We start from the raw sequence: 18914 nt of genomic DNA on the forward strand, positions 1-18914 counted from the left end.
CCTGTCTCAAAAAATAAAAAATAAAAATAGAAAGAAAGAAGGGAGAGAGGGAGGGAGAGAGAGAGAGAGAGAGAGAGAGAGAGAGAGAGAGAGAGAGAGAAAAGAAAAAGAAAGAAAGAAAGAAAGAAAGAAAGAAAGAAAGAAAGAGAAGAAAGAAAGAAAGAAAGGGTGCACAGTCACCTAGAACCTGCAGAGCAGAGAGCAGATACTCTCTTTTTTCTTTTCCTCATTAAGAGGGGCGGGATGGAGAGGGGGGGCTTCTGCCTGGGTAAGGACTGTACTGCAGTGTGATTCCACCATCTACAGATGACCCCTGGTTTCCTTTCTTCAGTGTGACGAGCAGAAGTCAGGTATCTACTGTCCGTCTGCTGGGAGAACTGGGGGTAGCGAGTGTACAGCTTGGTCAGCAGCCCCTGCCTCTGGCAGAGGGTCCCACGGACAGCTGAATCCCCTCACAACGGGAAGAGGAGGAGCAGGAGAGCCACCCGAGCCACCTGTCCATGGCAGGAATGAAGTGATGGCTTTAAAAAGAATGCCGGGGCCATAGTGCCCCAGGGCCATGTCACTCTAGGATGCGGCTACAGGGAGCATAGGGAGCATTCGGTCCAAACGCTAAGGTCACAGGTGGAAACCATGGCCCAGAGTTGGGAAAACACCCATCCCAGTGGCCTAAGGAGAGGGGCAGAGGGACCCCCCTCCCTTCATGACACCCAGTCACGGAGCACCCAAAGTCATAGACACCAAGTCATAAGTCAGTCGGCATGTGCCTTGTTTTGAGCCCTTTAGAATTACAAATGCACAGTGTGCGACCCGTCCTGGGGCAGCAGAGTTAAAAAAGAATTGTTCCAGAACGATTCATTCCAAAAATATAAAAAAGATGCATGCATGTCTGTCTCCCCAAGGTCTGCCCTGCTAAAAACTACATCTGCGTAAGAATCTAGTTTGCATTCCTTTTTTAAAAAAACATACAAAAAGCAGTCATCTACAGGCAGTTTCCCCAGATTTTCACAGAGTGAAATGATCCTCTCCTTGATGATGCCATTATATTGTGACCAGTGTCTCCAGAAGCCTGCGAAGGAAAGGGGGAGACATTAGAGGCAGAAGCTTGCTCTGCTGAAATGACCTGTGTGTTAAATTCGAGGTGGAGGATGTGCTGCTGGGGTCCAAATCCCTCCTCAGTGAGGGATGAAGCCAGGGCTGATGGGGCAGGGGGCGGCTGCAGTCCTGGAGCCGTGGGAATATTCAAGACCAAAGGCCAGATATCCCAAGGAAGCAGACTCCAGCTTATAGGAAAGGCCTTCTCAAGCCCTAAAGAGTCCCACTATGGCTGTATGGAGGTAGTAAGTATTTCATTCCAGGAGGCCCACAACCAAGAGCTGGCCAATAGTACATGCTGTAGAGGGAGCTCAAGACGTGGATGTGAACCACATTATTATAAAGGACATAAAACAATACATATAATCATGTATATCATGCATAATAAAAAACTTGAGTATTGGGAAGACAACTTATAAGATCTGATCACCCAGCTTTGCTAAAGTCCTATGGTTTCACACGTTCATGTTTTTCTCTCTATGCCTAGGACCGCTGATGACCTACAGAGACCTTCACCCCCAGGGCCACTTCCTCAGTGACTCCTTCCCTTCACCCTCCCCAGGTGGACTCTCCTGCCTTGTGCCCATTGCACTCCCTGGACTGTGCTGATGTCTGTCATTTCTCTGTACATTCTCTCTCTTTTTAAAAATGTATTGATTTATTATGTATCCAGTGTCTTTTAATTATGTTTGCAGTGCTCTGTCTGAATGTATCCTGCAGGCGCGAGGAGGGCGCCAGATCCCACTACAGATGGCTGTGAGCCACCATGTGGTTGCTGGGAATTGAACTCATGACCTCTGGAAGAACAGCCAGTGCTCTAAAGCTCTGAGCCATCTCTCCAGCCCTCTCTGTATATTCTCTACAGAACTGATGGAAGGCAGTCCAACAAAAGCAGTCAGAAGGATCAAACGTTTAGAACCACAGCAAATCCTTCTGCTTTTAAGAATGTCTATCACAGATGGCTCAGCAGCTATGAGCACTGGCTGCTCTTGCAGAGGACCTGGGTTCGGTTCCCAGCACCCACATGGCAGCTCACAACCATCTGTAACTTCAGTTCCTGGGAATCCAATGCCCTCTTGTGGTCTCCACAGGTATTAGGCATGCAGGCAAATACTCATACACATAAAAAATTTTAAAAATAAAAGAAAGTCAATTACACTTATTTCTAATTCTTTCCGCTCTATCAGACCTTGCTGGTCATGATGGCAACTTGGATACCCGTGAGAGGATCATGCTGCCTTCTGGCTCTGGTGAGTGGTGTGTGTGTGTGTGTGTGTGTGTGTGTGTGTGTGTGTGTGTGTGCCTGTGTGTCCCCTTTCATCCACCTAGCACAGTTGTGTGACTTGCTATGCCAACGATTCATCAGCGAATGTGACATCACTTTTGAGCGGAAACTTGAGTGAGACTACGCACTCGGTTCCTCCTCCTCCTGTCTGTCATAAGAACGGACATGACCCACACCGGGGCCGCTGCTCGACCTGGTTTTGGTTAGGAAATCAGTGGGACAGAGTCACAGTCACGTCTCTTATGCCACAGGGAGGGAGACAGAAATGACTTGGGATGTGTACCATGTTCCTCACAGGAGGTCGGCGGGAACTGGGGAGCGGAGGCTTTTGTATCTGCTCAGATCGAGGACCTTCACCGTGCTGTGGGACTGAGCCTCTCCGATGGCATTGGCCGCGTGACAGTGGTACACCCCCTCATCTTCCTTCCTCAGAGGGTTGATCTAGAAACACAACGGACAAGTTTATACGACTGCACGCGGCACACATCACACTCAAAACTAACAACCTTCTTCAGCGTTCCTTCTTTTCAGGCAGGCTCTCAAACTCACTGTGTCGCTGAGGATGATCCTGAACTCCTGATCTTCTGGTTTTCACTTTCCGAGTGCTAGGATGAGAGGTCTGTGCGACCACGCAGGGTTTCTATGGCGCTGGCAAGCCAACACTGGGCTTCCTGCGTGCTGAGAGGACTCCACCAACTGAGCCACACCCCAGCCTTGCCCAGTTCACACCCACAGAGCTGCATGGTTGTTGCTTCTCAGAATCTGACAGGCCACCTGGTTTCTTTTCTTGCCATGGAGACGGGGCACACAGCGACACCGCCTTCTTAGGGATGCTAAGGGCCTGCTCCCTGCTGTGGCCCTTGTTTTAGTGGTTTCTCTGTCTTCTCAGTCTTTACTGCGAGCTTCCTGGCCCTTTCACTAAAAGGTGACAAGGGCTGATTTTGAAGAAAAGGGCATAAATCTTAAGGACAAATATCTACTCAGCAGAGAAGACTAAGTGTTCTTTATGGGGCAGCCTTTACAAGATACCACCAAGAGACCTTGTCCACAACTTTTCTCACACACAAAAAAGACAGAATATGCTTGATTTGATCTACCCAGAGCTGGTGGAAGGGAGGCAGACATCTATCGATTCTCCAGGGTCCAGGGGGGCTTTGCTATGTCTGGTGTGGGATATCAGGGGGAAAAAAATCTATGTACTATGCTCTTATGTCTGTTCACATAACTTACTCCTCTAAGACAAAATTCTATCATTTCAGCTATAGCTCCACCAGGCATTCAAGGCAGGAACAACTCTAGACATAATAAGCCCTATATCCATCTATTTTATTTCTCTGGGATGAAATCCTGTCTCCATAACTGCAGTTCCGTTCAGCTCCCTAGCTCATAGTCCTGCTAACACCAACTCCTATGCTTTCGGCCTCATCTTCATCCTCTTTATCCTCTTTCTCCATCTCTGCTCCTCTCTACTCCTGGCACTCAGAAAACTCTACTGGAGATCTGCAGATCTGCTTACCCTCCATGGAACCTCTGTCCTCCTCTCTTCTCTCTCGCCATGCTGTTCTGTCTTCTCTACAAAAAAATGCCTACCCTTTCTTTCCCTGGACATGTGGTTCCCTGTCTCCTCAGGAATGTTGTTTTTATCTCTCACCTTGATAGGTAAAAACCTCTTTTGTTCTCAGCCAAAGTGCTCTGGAGACCCACTAGGTCTCCTCAAGGCCAGGGGATGGTCTGAGCTTCATTAGCACAGGAAACAAAGCTATGCATGTCTCCCCCCAGCCTGTCTCCTAAGCTCAGCAGGGCAGTTAGTAACTTAGTAGTTCAGCAGGTCTGGGGAGCTGAACTGTTTACCAATAGGTCTGGGCACAAAAGGATTTCATAGCAGAAGACAGCTGGAATATTAAAGGCTGGGTAACACCAAATATTCACAATAAATTGCTTTGCCTTTTGACAGACCCTTGACTGGTCAAAGTTCAGCTTTAATACACAGCTGAATCTCTATGATATATTCTTGCTGCCCGCAAGAGACATTCCCCCCCTGAGACCATGCTGGAGTTTACCACCACAGCCATATACACTTTCATCTCTCTGGCTTATCCTGTACTAACAGCCCCTGACCACTGCAAATCACTACAAGCTGTGGGGCAGTCAGGTACACAGCATCATTAACTCACACCTGCTGTGGGATGGTCTGTATGTCAAATTGCTCTGATTGGTCAATAAATAAAACACTGATTGGCCAGTGGCCAGGCAGGAAGTAAGTGGGACAAAGAGAGAGGAGAATTCTGGGAAGCGGAAGGCTGAGGCAGAGAGACACTGCCAGCTGCCGCCATGACAGGAAGCATGTGAAGACACTGGTAAGCCACAAGCCACGTGGCCAGGTATAGATTTATGGAAATGGATTAATTTAAGCTATAAGAACAGTTAGCAAGAAGCCTGCCACAGCCATACAGTTTGTATGCAATATAAGACTCTGTGTTTACTTGGTTGGGTCTGAGTGGCTGTGGGACTGGCGGGTGACAGAGATTTGTCCTGACTGTGGGCAAGGCAGGAAAACTCTAGCTACACACACCAATCAGGAGAAATATTCCATCCTTCTGGGAAGCTCCTTAAACAGGAAGGTGAACAACTCAAAAGAACTTCAGGAAATCCCTGAAACTGAAGTAAATTCACTAGGCCCCTCCCTGCCAGAGTAAGCAATAAAAACTGAGTGTCCCCCTAAGACAGAAGGAAGCTGAGCTTCAAGACTGAGACCAGACCAGCTGCCTGGAAGAAGCAGAAACCAGCTCAGCTTCCTGGAAGAGGTTTAGGCCAACTGAGGCACCGGGAAAGGACACTCTCCAACCTGTGAGCTGCCGGCGGGCTGCACAACGTACTCCAGGTTCCCAGCTCTGTGAGCTGTCACCCATGCTGGGGTGGGCTTTGGGGATGCAGCTGTCTTCCAGTCATTTCTGCTCCTGTAAGTGATCCTAATAAAACTCATTGGTTCACCAAATTGGACTTTGATGGTATCCATACTGTGGTCTGTCATGAGAATCCTTGTCTTGGGTGTGTAGGGGTGTGTGTGTGTGTGTGTGTGTGTGTGAGAGAGAGAGAGAGAGAGAGAGAGAGAGAGAGAGAGACAGACAGACAGACAGACAGACAGACAGACAGACACAGAGACATCTCCCCAGGAAAGTTTGGCCACACAGCATGGGAGAGGTACTGTCTCATTTACAGAGACTCACAGCTATACCACAGGCTGTTAGGTCACAAGAAACCAAGGCTAAGACAGCAACAGTGACTGACCAGCCTCACCCTTAGCTCCTGTTCAAACAAGTGGCATTCCCTTATCTTAGCAAAAATGTTCTGAGTCCTGTTAAGGGTGCCCTGCAGGAGAACCCCAATGCTCCAGCTCCCTCTCTACCCGTGGCCTTAGGCAGGGGCATTAGCTTCTTGTGGTTTCTGTCACAAATAGTTCCAACTTCAGCAGCTTAATACAACACCAACTTATCGACCTTCAAAATGGGTCCAGCAGGCTCAAATCAGGGTATGTCCAGCATCCCTACACTTCAAGGAGACAATGTGTTTTCTTGCCTTGCCAGCCTCTCAGGGACACCAGCACCGTATGGCTCTGTCCTCTGCCTTCAGTTCAGTTACGGTGGGAGCACCTCTTTCATCCTGCTGTCCCTTCTGCCTCCTTCCTCCTCATACAGACTCACCTTTAAATTAGACCGACCTGGGTAATCCTAAGTTTCTTGTGACCCTAACAGTACGTGACTTACCTGCAAGTCTCCCTAGGCAATCTCATCTTAAAGCCTTAACCCCCCCTTGCCACATAGGGCAGCCTATCCACAGCTGGGCACCGGGATGTCTTTTAGGGCTACTGCAGCAGACCACTTATTGTGGTGGTTTGAATGTAACTGGCCCCCATCATCTCAGAGGGAGTGGCACTATTCGGAGGCGTGGCTTTGTTGGAGTGGGTTATGGCCTTGCTGGAGGAAGTGTGTCACTGTGGGGGCAGGCTTTGAGGTTTCCTATGCTCAGGACACCGCCCAGTGTCTCACTCAAATTCCTGTTGCCTGCAAGATGTAGGACTCTCAGCTGCTTCTCCAGCACCATGTCTGCCTGCACGCTGCCACACTCCAGCATCATGATGATAATGGATGAAACCTCTGAACTCTAAAGTGAGCCACCCCAATTAAAGGTTTTCATTTATGAGAGTTGTCACGGTCATGGTGTCTCTTCACGGCAATAAAAACCCTAACTAAGATACTTACACTCTTGGGAGTTATCTAACCTGCCCCCGCCTACTCCAGAGGGTCCAGGGGGACAGACAGGGACAGGCTGGAGCTGGTACACATCAGTTATTTTGTGGGCTGGAGCAACAGGTTAAAGAATTTGAGGTTAGCCTGGGCAACTTAGTGAGACCTTGTCTCAAAATTTTAAATGTTTAAAAATTACATTTAGTTACTTATTTTGTGTATATACACATGTATATGGAGACCAGAGGACAGCTTGCAGAAATCAGTTCTCTCCATCCTCCATGTGGGTCCTGGGGATTGAACTCAGGTCAAGCACCTTTACCCACCGAGCCTTCAAACTGAAAATTTGCCATCAGCCTTCAAAATAAAAATTTGAAGTGAGGTCCTGGGTTCGGTCACCAGCCAAGTCAAAAGAAGAGAATAGGGAACAGTTTTAAAAGTATAACATGTCATGGGAAGACAAAGGGTGGTTTGTTGATAATACCCAATAATCTGAAACACTCACCAAAATCCAGGATATGGTCTCATGGTCAGAAGGGCCCCCACGCACCTGGACAGCAATATTGACATGGTCTCCGGGCAATTCCTCCAACTCCTCAGTGCCCTCAGGAGAACCCACAACCTATATGAGGCAGAGAAAGCACACACAGTTTAGAAAAATAATTCTGAGCCTGGCTGACCCCCCTCAGGCCCCTGGCCACCTGCATCCTCCCTGGGACTCCAAGGCAGAAATCCAAATGCCTGTCATTCTTATGCAAATAACTCAGCCGTCTTTTAAGTCTGTGTCTATTAAGTCTGTGTCTATTCGGACAGCGCCACCTGCTGGACAGTGAGGTTGCCAACTTCGCCAAAGGGTGGAGGAGGATGGGAAGAGCTGTGGATTTCACAGTCCTTATGAGGGCTGGCAGGGCAAGGGGGTCAACTAAATTTGTGACCTTTGCCAGTCTCAGAATTGGCCCTCAGTGTTCAGGACATGATTGAGTCTCGGTCACCAGTCTGTTTACAGCTCCGTGCCACAACAGAGCAGGGTCTAAGGACCCAGCAGTACGTGGCTAGCAGAGCTTTCTAAGGCACCCAAGGGACCAAATGAACAAATGGTATGGGAAGGAATACAACCCCTCCTTTGGAGAGAGCTCTAGGCTGGCAGCTTTGAGGCGCGGGGCTGGAGGATCTTTGTCTACTCCTCTGGCCCACATACAAACACACCACCCCCGGTCTCCCACGTTCACAACAGGTGCACACACGCACAGGCAAACGTGTAAATGCTTGGAGAAAATTACCTTCTTCCAGGTGATGACGGGCGTGGGCACAGCCTTCACCTCACACGAAAGGAACACTTGAGCCCCGGTGACATTGTGAACATCTCGAGGTGGCATGAGGACCACAGGGCTAGGAGAAGACAAAGGAACCATCCTTTACCTGGCAGGAGCCAACCCTGACCTCCGAGGGCCTGCAGGAAGCCCTCGAGGAGGGAGTAGTGGGTCCTCTGAGGAAGTGTACTCCTAGGCCGGGGATCTGCAAGTCTACCTTTGTTTTTACCACCAGAAAAACAGAACCAAAGGGGAAAAATGATGTCCAGATGTCCGGCGGTCAGTGGTGGAGCTCGGGTCTCAACACCCTCTCTCCCTGAGTACCCCAACACCTCAGCTACCAGCTGCGTATTTATTGCTGGCTCCATAGCCCCTGGCTGCCTCCTAGACTCTTACTCTAACTGTGGCTCATATAAGTGCCTGTGGGGGGTGGGGACCCGAAAATCTGGTGACAAAGTTTTCTGAACACATGATGGCCAAAATTTAATTCCAAGTCAAAGAGGGATGAATCTGAGGTGCTCTGGTAGTGCTCACACATGTTGTATCATGTAACTTCATGGCAGTTTTGACTTCAGCGCACAGGAGCTCTGCACCATAAATGCCATCCATTGCGCCACACCCCCTAACACTGCCGGACACACCCCCTAACAACACTGCCAGACACACCCCTAACAACACTGCCCGACACACCCCTAACAACACTGCCGGACACACCCCTAACAACACTGCCAGACACACCCCTAACAACACTGCCGGACACACCCCTAACAACACTGCCGGACACATCACCGCCTAACAACACTGCCGGACACACCCCCTAAACAAACACTGCCGGACACACCCAACACACTGCCGGACACCCCCTAACAACACTGCCGGACACACCCCTAACAACACTGCCGGACACACCCTAACAACACTGCCGGACACACCCCCTAACAACACTGCCGGACACACCCCCTAACAACACTGCCGGACACACCCCTAACAACACTGCCGGACACACCCCTAACAACACTGCCGGACACACCCCTAACAACACTGCCGGACACACCCCTAACAACACTGCCAGACACACCCCTAACAACACTGCCAGACACACCCCTAAACAACACTGCCGGACACACCCCCTAACAACACTGCCAGACACACCCCTAACAACACTGCCCGACACACCCCTAACAACACTGCCAGACACACCCCCTAACAACACTGCCAGACCCACGCCCCAAACGCTTCAGTTCAGATTCTAGACAGCCATGTGTGATGAGCTGCGGTGGTTTGTAGGAATTCTTTTTTTTTGTTGTTTTGTTTTGTTTTTCGAGACAGGGTTTCTCTGTGTAGCTTTGCGCCTTCCTGGATCTTGCTCTGTAGACCAGGCTGGCCTCGAACTCACAAAGATCCGCCAGGTTTGTAGGAATTCTTTGTTTTATTTTTACCGTGCATGCTCTCGGCTCTTATAGAAACATGACCAACAGAAAACAAAGCCTTTTTTTTTTTTTTTTTTTTTTTTTTAAGATTGGGCCTCCTTAGCCCAGGCTGACCTCAAACTTTCTACGTAGCCAAGGAAAACTTCAAACTTGCGATTCTCCTGCCTCCAAGTCCTGAGTGCTGGGATTACAGCTGTGTGCCATCAGCTGGCCTGTGGTGCTGGGGGTTAAATTCAGCGCTGTATGCACACTAAGCAAGCACTCCAACTGAGGCACATCCTCAGCCCTCTTCTGCCATTTTGTACTACGTATTATTTATATGAAGAGGTACAATAAAAAAAAAATACCCATCAACTTTGGAAAGTGTTGAAGATACTCTACATCGGGCAGTATGGATGTCAGAGAAGATTTCATTCTTTTTTAAAAAGAATTTTTAAAATGTTTAACTTAGCCGGGCGGTGGTGGCACACGCCTTTAATCCCAGCACTCGGGAGGCAGAGGCAGGCGGATCTCTGTGAGTTCAAGGCCAGCCTGGTCTCCAAAGTGAGTTCCAGGACAGGCGCAAAGCTACGCAGAGAAACCCTGTCTCGAAAAACCAAAAAAAAAAAAAAAAAGTTTAACTTTCTGTGTATGTTTGTTTTGTCTACACGTATGTCTGCGTACCATGTGTGTGCCCAGTGCCTGCAGAGGCCAGAAGAGGCTGTCACATCCCCTGGAACTAGAGTTACATAGAATTGTGAGCTGCCATGTGGGTGCTGGGAATTGAACTCAGGACCTCTGGAAGAGCAGTCAGTGCTCTTAACCCCTGAGCCATCTCTCCAGCCCCCAAGATTGAATTCTTTATGTGAAGATAAACAAGCACACCACTGCATTCGGGCGCAACACTGCTCGTACCGTCGGTGAATGGTAGAAATCATACATACACTAAAGAACTGTTTACAGGGTATTTCTCTATGATTTATTACCAATGTTTGATGCGTAGACTCTGTCCTCAGGGTTACCTAGGGATTTCTCAGGTCCTGAGAACCCTGAGGGTGGTGTCAAGTTTCCCAGGGCAGAGATGCTTTTCTGCCTCTGTGTACAGGGGTTTCAGTGAAGAGGGACTTGGGGTTAGACCCTTAACTCACCCTTCGCACGGCGCGCTTAACACACTGGGGATCTGTTCGGCCGGCATCAGGTCTCATCCAGAGGTACCTCGACGCCCCGGCCTTCCCTGTGCTCAGGACTTACTGCTCCTACTCTTGCCCCAACTCCACAGGAGGATTGACTACCAATCCTACAGGCCTAGCTACACAATCAAGTCCTAAACAGGGCTCTGTTCATATCTGACCAGCTGCATCACAGCTGGCCTCGGGGGGCCAGGGGTTTCTACCTAGTCTCACCCGTGCCAGACAGCAAGTCCAGCCATGAAGTCTGGCAAGGTGGAGGCCTGGCCAAGGGAAGGCTATCAGCTCTTGCCTCTTCTCTGGTGACTTGAGGAGACCCCCCTACTTCCCCGGGCTGTAGAGTGAACCAGCCATGAAAGGAGAAAGCCATTGCTGCGGTAGCCTGACATGTAAGCAAGAGTCGGGCAGATGTGGCAGACAGACCACTAGATGAAGAGAACATGGCACATAAAAGAGAAACACCACTGTTCAGGAGCCAGCAAAGCGAATGGTATGGGAGGGCCTACGCCCGCTGGGAGCTGGCTGCAATAAAACGGCAGAACAAAGGGAGAGGGGCAAGGCTGACCGTGGTGAAGGATGCAGCAGTGGAAGGCCACAGACAGGAATCCCAGATGGTGTGGGCCGCCCTGTGGGTGCTGGGAACCAAACCCGGGTCCTCTGGGAGACCAGCCAGTGCTCTTAACTGCTGAGCCAGCACAGAAAGGAGACCTGTATGGCCCCCCAGACACAGGGAGGGCAGATCTTGTCCAGCCAGTGCCGGAGCATTTGCACACCCCCAGGAATGGAGGGCTCACTGCAGAGCTGGGCCCCTGGAGGGCTCTGTGAGCAATCTCGTCCTCCCGGGAGCGGCTTCTTGCCGGGGCTGGAGCCCTTGGTGAAATGGCGCTCCGGTGAGTACAGACTGCCTGGGCCCACGCCAGGCCACCAACCCCTTCCAGTCAGCCACGCGTTCAGATCTGCCTACGTGACTGCTCTCGAAAGGGATGTCCAAACCCACACCCAAGAGTGCAGCCAGTGCTCCGGTGAAGAGAGCCCCCCCAACTTCCAACACGCCCTGCAGCCACAGACCCACACAGGGGTTGTCTGACGGAAGCCCCATCTGCGACAACAAAGAGGGGCTAATTTATTCCCAGCACCTCCTCACAGCCACACAGGCGAGTCCAGCTGAAGCCCATCCACCCACAAGCCTGTCCCCAAACTGCTGTGGGACCGTCATACCGCCCCTGATTCCAGGGCCATCAATAGGTCCCAGAGGGACGCTCCGTCAACGTGTTTCACTTTCCTTCAAGTAAAGTCATAAATTTTAAATGAGACTTCATCACTCCCTTTCAGGGCTAAATGAATAAACCAGTAAATCACATTTCCTCCGCGCGCGCTCCTCGAGAGTCTCCCGTTCCCTCTCTTTCAATAACTACAATTAAGAAGGACTGTCTAGGGAAGGCTGCCCTTGCCACAGTTACAAAAGAGCCCCCTGCTCTCAGCGTTAAAGCAACATTTCCCAATACATTTATTTGTCTATAAATTTGCATGCTGCATTCAGCTCATTCTGGTGCACAGATGCATGTTGGACTGATGCATACGGCTGGGAAGTCACCGTTGGAAGCAGAGCAGTTCTGTGACCTTGAACGATTTCCTCAGGCTGCCTGTTGTCAGTCATCTTCTTTTAATTTCAATGTATCTGGCGTTAAATTTGTGTTCTTGGCCATAACCGCTCTGCACAGTCAATAACAATCACGGTAATAGCAAGGATGCCGCCACAGCTAAGGCGCTGTCTGCCTGCTGGCTGCCTACAGCTGTTAACGCCCTCCTTTCCAGCAATCTTAACGCACGCCAGCAGGGGGAGCTGGCCAGGGTTAGCCCAACCTCAATGGTGGGAGGTGGGATTCCTCTTTCTGGTTGTGGAGCTCAAGCCTCACTCCATCTTGCCTTTCCCCCAGAGGACTCTTCTGCCTCCTCACACCAGCCCTGGAAGGTCGGTGTTTTAGCTCCCATTTTACAGCCAGGGAACTAAGGCTTAGAAAGGTGAAGGGCCTGGAGGAACAGGGGCTCAAATTCCCGCCACGGTTCCATAACATTCCACACTATTTTTGAAACGGAGACAACTGTTATTTGGGTGGGCTCCGTCCTCGGAGAAGAGAGCATCTCTTTAGAGACCGTGTCGAGGGTTCCCAGGCACCGTGGTTTGCCGGGAGGCCTCACAGCTTACAGGGTGTAGTCACGACCCATGTTAAGTCAAGGATACAGAGAGGAAAGTCAGGTAGGGGATCCAGGCGCCAGCTACCAGGGGAACCACACAGGGGACAGCTGTGGATTGAGACACTACCGTGAAGTGCTGTGTAGTCCGGAAGCTCACAAGGGGCTTGGCACCAGGTTTTAGTGGGGACTGATCGCACAGGGGTTGAATTGTGAACCAAAGTCTCAGATCCCTAGATGGGTGGAGAAGTGACCCCCAAAGCTTATGTGCTGGAGGCTGAGTTCTCAGAGTGTTATGGGGTAGGGGTGGCAGTGTAACTGCCCATTCAGGAAGCGGAGCCCGGCAAGAGGTCTTTAGGTCCCTAGAGGTGCTATTTCAGAGGGGACTGTAGGGTTCTGGTGCCTTCTCTCTTCAGCTTCCTGGCTTGGGAGGTGAGCAGTGTGCTCCACCACACACTCCTGCTGGGCTGGGCTGGGCTGGGCTGTTCTGGCCAGGGGCTAAAAGAGAAATGCGGCTACGGATTCTGGACCGGAACCCCCAGAACCTGGAGCCAACAGAAAAGCCATTCTGTCATGGTCACCGCGGTATTTATTCCCGGCGATAAAACATCAATATGGACCACCCTCCGCCGTTCAGGCAGGGAGCCACACCCCTCAGTTCTGGGAATGGTTTCCTTTCCTCAAGTCCAGGCTCTCAGAAGCCAGCCTCAGGCCAACCTTGCCAGTTGATCATTCAGAAGTGACAGTCTCAGGCCAGTTATTTGAGCTCTCTTCTGCACAGGGAGGAAACATTCCACATATCACCTCCCAGCGATGATGCCCACGAGTGACTCCCCATAACACCCGCAGGACATCTCTGGTCCTCACAACTACTCAAGTGTGACAGCAGGTGCTCAGTGACTACCACACGGTGGGCAGGGCTTAAGGACGCCCACTTAAGTTCTGTCTAGGCTGTGTGTCCAGTGTCGTGCTTCAGTCTCAGCTGAGGCTTCTTCAGAATGGACACAGGTGCCCATCCGCCTTGGGACCTGAGTCAGTCCACAGCTGGCTGGCGCTGTTCCTATTAGGTCTGTGGCAAGACAGAGACATTATAGTGGAAGGGCAGAATGGAAGAAAGCTGTTCACCCAATGGCTGCCAGGAAGCAGAGCTGGGAATAGAGATGGTTCTTGGGACAAGACTTCCCCCAAGGCACAGATGCCCACTTACTTCCTCTAGTTGGGCCCCACCTCCCGAAGACTCCACTATCCCCAATAGTGCCAGAGCTGGAGACTAAATCTTTAATACACAAATCTTCCCGGAACACTTCCTATTTAAGCCATGACATGCCCGCTGCCTGCCCTCCACAGGCAGGAAGTGAGGAACAGTTGAAGACCCCTTGCAATCTGCCACGGTGTCCTAAGGAGGGACCCAGGGACCCAGCAGCTCACGTGACCCAGAACAGACCTTTCTATTGTGCTGTGTTTGCAGCCCTCTGCTGACTTCTGGTGACAGGTCCTATCTGGTGACACCAGAGGCCATGACCCTCCACCCTCAGGATCTCCAGAGCTCAGAGATCCTGCAGTGGTTCAATGCCCTGCAGGCTGGAGATGGATGGCAGTGATCTCCAAAGAGGCCAGGACACAGCTTCTCACCTCAGTGTTGTCAGGGCCACCACCATCCTGGGAGGAGCAGGGTTTTCCTTCCCATCTACCTTTGACCGGAATAAAGTGACTTTTCAGGCGGGCTGGCGGCTCCTGGCCGGTCCAGTCTTCTAAATGGATCAGTTCCATCTTTCTAAGTCTTCCCTGCTCAGAACTTGCTTTCTTCTCTCGCTCACAGCAGCCCAGGAAATCCAGGATGGCAGGGCTCCATCCATTCCAGGACTAGACAGGAGGTCACAGTCACTCAGCTGTGTGTGGTCAGAGGACGTAGGGACCACTGGATAGGCAAAACAGTACCAGGGAGACTCCGCTGCCTGGGAGTCCAGGGGCTGCCTGCCGCTGCTTAGGCGGGCTGTGAACCATTGTCTGCTTGGGAAGAGAACACTGCCCCACACCCTCTGGCATGCAGGAACATAATGACGGTGTCTGTGTCAGCTGTGTGGATCTGCACAGATCAAAGGACCTGTGTTATTATTACTGCGTGTGGTGATCTGTCTCCCTACCCCTTCCATTAAATGGGTCCTTGGTGGCTGAAATGAAAGATTGTCCTACATGCCTCAGAGATTTAAGTTAATGGCGCCATGGAAAGCAAGAATAGCCAAAGTCGTCCCTCAGGACCCTATCTGCTTGTATTAAGACACACACAAGCAAAGAATTTAATGATCAACGTGCCGAACAGGCTTGATAATTTATGCTTATAATCACGGTTGGATGTGGAAGGAGCCCCAGCTTAATCCCACTGCCTGCAGCCTGCGACTCAAATCCCCTCCCTCGGCATTCATGAAAGGCTTTGGAACACGAGGCCCCTTTCTTTGTCCCTCTCACAAAGTGGCATTCACCGCCTCTTCTGTTACCTGGTAACACGTACCTCAGGCTTCTCTAAATGGAGCTGGAATTCCAACCAAGGTGAATTTTCTAAGATTCAGGAGCTCAAGCTCTCAGAGAAGTTGCTCAAAGGCTGGAGCCGGATGGCAGGGATCTGTCAAGAACCAGGCAAATGGCCCTGGGGCCCTGTCTCAGCTGGGGCCAGCCATGCAGCTTCAAGAAACCCCCTCTGGTGTGCCTCAACGTTCCCTTTTATTACGGCAGTGGTTCCCAACCTGTCTGTGGAGACCCCTTGAAGACCGAATGACCCTTTCCCAGGGGGTCACCTGAGACCATCAGAAAACACAGATATTTACATTACAAGTCATAACAGTAGCAAAATTACAGTTATGAAGTAGCAATGAAAATAATTTTATGGGTGGGGTCACCACAACATGAGGAGCTGGGTTAAGGTCTCAGCATTAGGAAGTTTGAGAAGCACTGCATTAAGGGGGTAGGTAAGACCTCTCCCCTCCTTCCAGTGACTGCAAAAATCCAGGACAACAATGCATGCGAAAGCAATGTTTAACAATAAAATAGTAACACATAGGTCTTCCACGTACAAGGCTCAAAGGACGCTCTCAATACTAGGCAGTGGGCAATTCTGAGCAAAGGCTTCTGGGAAGGGCAGCATCTAGACCCAAACACTGTTTGCCACCACAGTCCCATGGAGGCATCACTGGTCTCCACTGGGAAGGAGCTAATCAATATATGTATGAATCCTCATCCCATTAAAGCGGAGGTTCCTGGGTGCTGGGGAAGTTGGGGGGGGGCTGAGGCGTGACTGTCACCAATACTGAAGTAAAACTGTCTGTTTCCCTTCAAACGGGGTCCCCTGGGGCTTTGTTAAAAGTGCTTCCGCTGTGTCTTTTGAATTAAAGATGGCTTCAGGGCAGCCCAGAACGAGGTGTAGCCAGAGTAGGGAGACAGCTCCCTGTGCATGTTTCCCTGTGCATATCCCATGCCTCCCTGAGATATAAGGGCGAGGACCACACAAGCTTGTGAAGACCGAGGTGACAGGTAGCGAACACCAGGTCTCAGGTGGGTGACACAAACCCTGGTGGAGAGGCCAGCTGAGCTCAGGAGTGCCACTAATGAGGGCCTGGAAATTGGCTTCTGAATTGCTCCCTTTGGCTCCGAGGACCTCTTTATTCTCCTGGCTGGAGCTCAGGGCGGGGCTCAGAGCCCATAGATCAGAGCCGAGGGGCTGGCACATTTACTTGTCATTTGGTAATTTTCAGTGAATTAGGGGTGTGGGTTTTCCATCTGCCATCTGTCTGTACTCTGGTAACCATAGCAACCACCATCTGCCTGACTTAATATTATCAAGTCCACTCCTGAAAGAGTGCTGGACAAGGGGTTGGGACCTGGGAGGTGGCAGCCTTTCATGGACATCTTGGACATGTCCCCTGCTTTCTCTGGGTCTGAGTCTCCCCTGCATAACAACAGCTTTGAGCCACATGCCTTGAAGGGGTCTTTCTCCCAGGAACAGAATGCCACCCCAGGGAAAAACTCCCCGAGCCCATCAGCACTGAGAAGCTTTGGGTGGCCTGGTCAGCATTTCTTCTGTGTCCTGGGTGTGTGCCATTAGTGCTACCTGTCTCAGACAAAGGGAGCTGCCTGTGAACCAACTGCTGAGGAGGCAGATTGTAAAGACAGTGACAGAACTACCAGAAGGAAAGACGGGACGGTGGCGGTGGCGCGGGCAGACACAAGCATTCCACACAGAGAAGGGCATCAACCATGCCCCCCTGGGGCTGCTGTGGCTGAACAGGAAAACAATTGGGCTTAATGTCACTGGGGGAGCCAGGAGCTACCCAGGAGCACCCCCCCTCGCCCAACCCCCCCCCCCCCAGCCAGCACTGTCCTCCATCGGAGCCTGAACTAGGAAAGAGCCATGGTGACTTTTCTGTGTAACCCAGAAAAGGGCCCACTTCATCAGCCCCTTATTGTTTCCCCGTAGAGCGGGCTTCCTGCCCCATTGCCAACAATCCACCAGAATCCTGGGTTTGAGCACATTTCCATGGAATATTTGGAGGGAGAGGAAGAAAACAATACCAAAAACTATTTGAGGCCTGGAAAAAGAGCCACTAGGTGTCTTTCCGGAAGCTCTAACTCGGGCATTTGGTGTAGACTTCATCTCCCAGCTCAGGCCAGAAATCTCGAGAAGCCTGAAGCACAGGACGCATGGCAGCATCCCGGGAACGGCCAACCATCATACTTACCACACTTACCATCCAGACAGACTAGATGGGTTGTTCGCTGAGAGCTCCTGGCCATGTCAAACCCACACACAGGCAAAGCAGGCTAGCTTTTCTCCACATCCATAGACACTGACGTTTGAGTTTTAAAAAAAATTACCCAGGACAGTGATCAGTGGATCAGTGGGTGGGCAGTGGGATGCTAAGCTTTGAAGACCCTGGCAACTAAGAGTTTTCTATTCATTTCCTTAAAGCAGGACACTTCAAATTACGTGCACTTCAGACTGGGTCAGCCTCTTTTCAGAGCTCAAGTTTCCAAAGGTCTCATGGGCCAAGGATGGAAGTTCCCTGAGGACCTTAGTTAGTCTGGGTCTCGCTGGATGCCCAGTATCCTGGTGCTCTCTTGGTGACTCTTCAATCCCATGTGGGACTTCTGCTCTCTGGGAATCCTCACCTTCCCTTCCTCTCTATTCAAACAATCCACTTGGCGCGGGAACCACTCCAATCCCCATTTTCAAATAACGGCAATAGCAGGTTCCTAACATCCACATCCCTGTTTGCTCTAGGGCAGGCAGGGTGTAGCTTTCGCCCCAGTCTCCCCAACATGAAATTAAGATGCTAAACACTGTCCCTGCAGGGGAGACTGAGGCCCAGGTGGTGTCGTCCACTTTTGTGCAATAAAATTCTTTGTCCCACACCTTAGAGCATTGGGTTCCCGCTTTTTCCATCTGCCTGGGCCTTTCGGGTCCCACTCACCGAACTCGCAGGGGCCATCGCGTGCCTTGTGTAGGTGGCCAGGGTGCATGCGGGGTGCGTGCCGGGCGCGCAGACGTAGCGCGCAGATGCTGGAGTAGGAGCGGCCGTCGGAGCCGCAGACCGTGCCGCGCTGCGCGCACACGCAGAGCCCGGTGCCCTCGGGCGCCGTCCCCGCGGCGCGACTCGCGCACACCAGACCGGGGCCACAGCGTGCGCCCACCCGTCCCCCGCAGCTCGCGCCCTCTGCGCCCAGGCAGCGCGCGCAGCAGCCGCACTCGTCGCGCGCAGCGATCCAGGGCGCTGGGCAGGGCGAGGGCACGGGGCAGCGATCCAGCCGACACGGGCTGCACTCCGGGTGTCGTCTGGCCGCGTCGCGGAGCCCGAGGCCCGCGGTCAGTGACGGCAGCAGCAGGAGCAGCAGCGGCAAACGCGGCATGGCAGGCTCCCGGACGGACGGCAGCAGCGCCTCTGCTCCGCTTAGCGCTCGGCGCGTGCAAAGCCACGGCGCCCGCCCCGCGCCCGCTGATTGGCCCGGCCTGCACCGCGGGGCGCCCCTCGGCCCGGGACCGATGCCGCTCGGCCCTGCGGGCGAGCCTAACTGCAGGGAAGTCTCCAGAACAGCTCTGCCACCTCCGATTGAGCTGTGGGGATGGGGGTGATGATGTGGGGGAGCATCCCTGTCCAAACGACAACTTGTCCACCAGTCTTAAATGTTATGACTCTCAATCC

General features: G+C 51.7%; 1 protein-coding gene across 1 annotated transcript; it reads right to left on the bottom strand.

Annotated features, from left to right (window-relative positions):
* Window positions 1-748: 748 nt before the first annotated feature.
* Igfbpl1 (insulin like growth factor binding protein like 1) lies at window positions 749-18642 on the bottom strand. The gene is made up of 5 exons (XM_028859518.2): window positions 18182-18642; window positions 7905-8013; window positions 7130-7246; window positions 2664-2821; window positions 749-1069 (listed from the first exon to the last, which is right to left on the bottom strand). The coding sequence occupies exons 1-4, from the start codon at window positions 18619-18621 to the stop codon at window positions 2672-2674; spliced, it is 816 nt and encodes a 271-aa protein (XP_028715351.1). The 5' UTR covers window positions 18622-18642; the 3' UTR covers window positions 749-1069; window positions 2664-2671.
* Window positions 18643-18914: the final 272 nt, after the last annotated feature.

The sequence above is a fragment of the Peromyscus leucopus genome, chromosome 2 (assembly GCF_004664715.2).
Source record: "Peromyscus leucopus breed LL Stock chromosome 2, UCI_PerLeu_2.1, whole genome shotgun sequence".
NCBI lineage: Eukaryota > Metazoa > Chordata > Mammalia > Rodentia > Cricetidae > Peromyscus > Peromyscus leucopus.

Bases quoted from the DNA above. Each gene is read 5' to 3' on its own strand.
- Igfbpl1 (XM_028859518.2), bottom strand. From the start codon at position 18,621: ATGCCGCGTTTGCCGCTGCTGCTCCTGCTGCTGCCGTCACTGACCGCG. The intron at 8,014-18,181 runs GTGGGACCCGAA...GTCTTCTCCTAG, and splicing joins GGCCCCTGCGAGTTCGGTGA to CCCTGTGGTCCTCATGCCAC. The intron at 7,247-7,904 runs GTAATTTTCTCC...TGCCTCATATAG, and splicing joins CCGTCATCACCTGGAAGAAG to GTTGTGGGTTCTCCTGAGGG.